This window comes from Cervus elaphus, chromosome 22 (assembly GCF_910594005.1).
Source record: "Cervus elaphus chromosome 22, mCerEla1.1, whole genome shotgun sequence".
In the NCBI taxonomy this organism is placed as follows: domain Eukaryota; kingdom Metazoa; phylum Chordata; class Mammalia; order Artiodactyla; family Cervidae; genus Cervus; species Cervus elaphus.
In genome coordinates, this window is record NC_057836.1 from 41,918,010 (window position 1) to 41,923,800 (window position 5,791).

The following is a 5,791-nucleotide window of genomic DNA, read 5'->3' on the forward strand; positions in this document are numbered from 1 at the left end:
GTTAATGAGAAAATTATTAACCAGAGATTAATTATCAACTAGATATTAATTAACAAGACACTAATTATTACTAAGAGACTATTAATTAATTGTTGTTATTACATCCTGATTAAGCCAGGACATAGTTGATCTATGATTTGAGGAGGAACTTTCAAAGGTCTTATCTCCATATGTCTGAATCCCCTTGGTTAAGGATCATTTTACTGGGTCAGATAGTTTTAGTATAAAGTCAAAAGTTTTGTGGGCTTCCCTGGTGGCTCAGTGGTGAACAATCCACCTGCCAATGCAGGAGATGTGGGTTCAATCCCTGGGTCAGGAAGATCCCTTGGAGAAGGAAGTGCTACCCACTTTCTTGCCTGGGAAATCCCAAGGAAAGAGGAGCCTGGCAGGCTACAGTCCATGGGATAGCAAAGAGTTGGACATGACTTAGTGACTAAACAGCAAAAACAACAAGAGTTCTGTACTTCTCTGGTTTTGCAATGCAAAAATCACACCTTAGCCAGGTGGAATCATAGGCATGGGACGCAAAGCCATTCCTGGATTGTTTTATTGGCAACCCAAGAATAGAACACTTACTTAGCAAGAAATTAAAAACCTTTTGTGGTAGACTGATGGCATTAAAGTCTCCTTCTACCCACACTTTTTGCTATGTAAATGTGTAGGGCCCTCCAACTCTGACTCTGGGCTGGGCCATGTTCCTTGCTTTGCCCAATGGGCAGTTGTAAGGTTGAAAGGGAGCAGGACCTAATGGTCCTCGCTTCCCCATGTCTTCAGCCTGCCTTTTTTCTGTGAAAACAATTAGCTTTAGGCAAGAATAAGTTTAATCAGAGAAGTGAGAAAGTGGAGAAACAAAGGAAAACAGTCCAACAAGACTAAATAATAATAGTTTAGTCATTAAGCGGAGTTAAGGACTTTAGTTCCTTCTCAAGGGCTATAGATAATATTCTGAGTCATATTCTGTGAGCTGTCTTATAGATGCTGAAGCCTCTATCATGCAGAAGAAGTTATTTACATGATGACCAGACTGCAGCCACGATAAGGTGCTACAATTTTAAGAACTGATCTCAAAGAAATAAGAACAAACCAACCATGGAGCTGAAGATTAACTGTACTTAAAACAATCAAGATATTGCTGGTTGGATCACTAACGACCAATTTTATGATAACTTTCAGAGTTGACTGTGCTGTTCCAGCATGTAACCCCTTCCCTCTGTCCATAAAAGCTTTTGCCTCCTGATTGTTAGAGGGAGAGTTGGCCTTTGGACAAGAGTCCACCCTTCCTTTGCCAGCATCCAAAATAAAGCAAGCTTTCCTTTCCACTAATCTTACTTCTTTATTGGCTTTTGAGCAGTGAGCAGCCAGACTCTACTTTTGGTTTTAAGGCAACGAACTGCCCTGGCTTGCTGGAGTTGCGGGGGCTTCCTGGATTTGAGCTAGGATAGGCAAACCAAGACTCATCAAAGTGACCTAGCAGAGGTTTGAAGGGAGCCTTCACTTGCCACTCTTGTTGCATCTTGTTGAGAATGTTCAGATTAGTCTGCTGGATGGTGGTAGACGCCTGGAGCAGAGCTGTGTTCTCCCAGCTGAGGATTCATATTTCAGCTGATCCTCAGGGGGTCGTGCATCCCCTCTGAGTTAAATAAATATCTGTTGTTGAATGCCACTGTGGGTGTTTGCTACACAGCATTATTGTGCAGTAGATAAGTGGTACATCTAATTGCATTTATTCAGCATATACACTATTTAGATTTTCTGACTAAGGAAAAAAGAACAGAGCAATGCTTAATCCGTAAAATAAGAATATTATGTTTTCATGTTTAAAATAGTTTTATAATTTAGATATCATTATTATCCTATGCCAGATGACTGTATTGATGACTTTTCAGGATATGGCTGGAGGATCAGAGATGTAATTTAGTAAAATTCAGTGAACAGAGATTTGGTAATCATTCCCCAGCATAGTTTGTGCCAGTTGCTTCATAGCTATTGGTGGTTTTGAGTGAATGGTTCCATGTTTTTCTGGATGAGGAAGACAGGTTCTTCTGTTTCTCTCCTTCCCAGCTGCTTATATTCATTATTTGAAGTCATGTTTCAATTTTCCAGAAATGTGTCCATTTTAGTGTTTACTAGAGCATCTGTTTGTAGAGTCTATTAGCGTTTATTTCCTCATGAAAAACAGAACTTTGTAGTTGGGAGGAACTATATAAATGACTATTCTCTCAGTTTTCGGACAGAAAAAGTGAGATTTGCAAAAGTTAAATTACTTTGCCCTGAAAGCAGTCAACAAATTAATTACAAAAGTAAGATTGGAGCTTGAGGACACTGACTGTTAGTCTAAATGTGTTTCAATCACCTCAGGAACATTTCCTCAGGTACGGTAGGGCATTTTCCCTCTCTAAGGATAGGAGTCTACTTTCTGTGGGTGGCTCACTTCAAAACTATCTCCTGCCATAAAGATCTGAGGGGTTTGTTTCTCCTCCAGATAAAGTCAATTGTGTAACCCAAATGGCCACCCCAATTATCAAGTGAATCTAGGATGGACTATGTGTGTGACAAATGGTGCTCTGAAGCTCTTACTTGATTATTAGCTTTAATTTTGCTTCAGTGCATGAGTGCAATGTACTGAATATGCCTGGCTACATAAAAGGGTGAGATTTCTTCTGTCTTTGCAATCTCTTAGTGGATTACCTATGATGTGCATGGCTTTCTGGTTTAATGCTTATTCAATAATAAAAGTGTTTTCTTTCCCTTCTACCTTTGTGGAGAGATTATCTGAATTGGCAGGAGAGGTTTTTGTTTTGCTACATGGCTTCTGGGCCCCAACTAGGGACAGAACCTGGGCCCTTTGCAGTGGAAGCACCATCACATTCCTAAGATTTTGTTTTTAATTACATTTGCACAACACATGATAGATAGTAGTGAGGCAGAGGGAGAGGATAGGAACAAAAGCTGACTGGACTAGGAGGAGTTTTTAGGTGGCTTTGAAGACAGAAATTAAGGTCAAAGGGCATCAAAATGAGAGAATGGATGGGAGGAAAAATAGAATTTTTAACATACTATTATTCATTCTATGTATTCATTTTCTTTTATAGCATCCAAGAAACAGAGTAAAGAACTTGCATTTACACATTGAAATGGTTTTTGACTACATGGACCATGATTATTGACTATGTTGTGTTAAAAATTGAAATTACTTTGGTATATTGTTCTTCTGACCACAGTATCATTCTGGTCCTAAACAAAATAAGCTAAAGCTTTACAGCAATGTAAATGAAATGAAGATTTATGGTTCTGAAATATTATTTTCTTTCAGTTGAAGTCAGGAGGCACATATGCCTCAATTATTTAGCATATCTTAACTAGATTTATCTTTCAAAAACACTTGAACAAACATATCAATAGAAAAGAGAGGAAAGGATATGAGCAAGCAATTGAAACTTCATATTGTTAGTATGTGTATAAAAAATTGTTGAAATGCACTTTATTTATTTATTTTTCTTTTTAGGAAATGTACTTTTGTTTTTTAACAAGGAGTTTAGTTTAATTTTCTCTGGGTATTTGTAAAACACTTAGGGCCAACATAGAAAAAAAATAATAATGAAGCCTCCTGTGAAAAAATTACACTTACAAAAGAAAGGCCTGAGAGGGATTAGTGCCTTAGCCCCTCCGAGCTATAGCAACTCTGATTGGTCCAAGGAAGTGAATAGATATTGGGAGGCTACACAGGAGGAAAAACAAGGAGAAATCACTGAGGGAGAGGGCCTCGAAGTGGGCCTCCAGGGGGAACTGGAGGTCGGGGAGTGGGTCTGGGTGGAAGGAGGGGCCCCCGCTGGTAGCCGTAGGGTGGAGGTCGTGGAGGGCCAGTGTATCCATGAGGAGGCATCAGTGGAGGAGGTCCACGCATACCATGCAGAGGCATAGGACCTGGGTGACCCATGGGAGAGCCAAACGGAGGCCCTCGGGGGGGCATGCCCATTGGAGGAGATCCAGGATGAGGCATTCCAGGTGGTGGTCGGGGTGGTGGCTGCCCCCCAGAGCCAGGGGGCCCAGCGTGGGGGTGCCCTAAGCCATGAGGGCCATGATGGGCCAGCTGCATCTGAGACATACCTGGATGGGGCATCCCACCCGGTGGGAATGGGTGAGGATATGAGTGTCCGTGTCCACGATGTCCAGCCCCTGGGGTTCCCGCTGATGGGGGGCCATGTCCTCCAGCCCCAGGAGGCATAGGTGGTGGTGGCATGGCTGGGGGTATCCCAGGGGAAAGGGCTCCAGGAGGCGGTACTGGAGGTGGGAAGGAGCCAGGATGAGGCATGCCTGGTGGAGGAAGCCCAGATCCCAATGATGATAACACAGGATTGGGAGCAGATGGTGGAGGGAGTGCATCTGCAAACAGCTGATGAGGGCAGTCAGCCTGGGAGAGTGGGTTCTGTGCTGCCAGAAGTCTTTCAGTGGCTAAGCCATGGTGCTCACCCTTGGAATCCTTCTTGAATGCGTAGGACACAGTGATTGGGCAGTTACAGAGGTATTGCCCATTCATGGCCTCAATTGCTGCATCCGAAGCATCAAATGAAGCAAAATTAATAAAGGCATAACCTTTGGAGTTGCCTGTGTCAGGGTCCCGCATAATCTTGGGGGTTTGTAAGATAACCCCAAAGGTGCTAAAAGTATCATAAAGCAACTTCGCATCAATCTCTGGGTCCAGGTTCCCAATAAAAATGTTGGCCCCCACATCCAGGTTTTTGTTGTGAGCTGATGCCTTGTTCACCCGTATTGGCTTCCCATAGAGTTTGATCATGTTCATGATCTTAATGGCATAGTCAGCATCTTCCTCACTCAAGAATTCCACAAAGCCATAGCCTTGGTGCTGACCAGTGACTCTATCTTTTGGCCTGTGCGTGTTCACTACTGGCTCTGCCTGGAGAAATAATTCCCACAGCAGTGGTTCGCTAACATTCTCATCGAGGCCGCGCACGTACACAGTGGCATCCTGGTTTTGCTCGGAGATCGGCCTGGCCGCTATGGCGAAAGCGCTCCCGCCGTCTCCAGGAAATGCACTTTAAAGTAACCATGATACACTAATTTTCACTTGACATAGATATAAAATTATAATCTCCAATTTAGATAAATGTGTGGTGGGAAGTTCCCAGAATTTAAATTGTTGTAACATTTTCAGTAACATGTTCATTAAAATATGTGTATTTCCTTTCATTCACACATTTTCTCCTAGAATTGTAATCAATAGAAATAATTGGACAATATTCTCATATCATTCAGTTCAGTTCAGTTACTCAGTCTTGTCTGATTCTTTGCGACCCCATGAACCGCAGCTCGCCAGTCCTCCCGGCGAGCTCAACCAACTCCGGGCGTCCACTCAAACCCATGTCCATTGAGTCGATGATGCCATCCAACCTCTGTTGGCTGATGCCATCCTCTGTTGTCTGCTTCTCCTCCTGCCCTCAATCTTTCCCAGCATCAGGGTTTTTTCCATTTTTCCCAATGATCAGGGTTTTTTCTTTGCATCAGGTGGCCAAAGTAATGGAGTTTCAGCTTCAGCATCAGTCCTTCCAATGAACACCCAGGACTGATGTTGGACCACTTTAGGGTGGACTGGTTGGATCTCCTTGCAGTCCAAGGGACTCTCAAGAGTCTTCTCCAACACCACAGTTCAAAAGCATCAATTCTTTGGCGCTCAGCTTTCTTTATAGTCCAACTCTTACATCTGTACATGACCACTGGAAAAACCATAGCCTTGACTAGACAGACCTTTGTTGACAAAGTAAGGTCTCTGCTT

The 5,791-nt window shown here is 42.9% G+C and overlaps 1 protein-coding gene across 1 annotated transcript; it reads right to left on the reverse strand.

Annotated features, from left to right (window-relative positions):
• Positions 1-3,519: 3,519 nt before the first annotated feature.
• On the reverse strand, positions 3,520-5,387 carry LOC122679970 (splicing factor 3B subunit 4-like). The gene is made up of 2 exons (XM_043880817.1): positions 5,323-5,387; positions 3,520-5,054 (listed from the first exon to the last, which is right to left on the reverse strand). Exons 1-2 carry the CDS (start codon positions 5,385-5,387, stop codon positions 3,746-3,748), a joined length of 1,374 nt encoding a protein of 457 aa, XP_043736752.1. The 3' UTR covers positions 3,520-3,745.
• Positions 5,388-5,791: the final 404 nt, after the last annotated feature.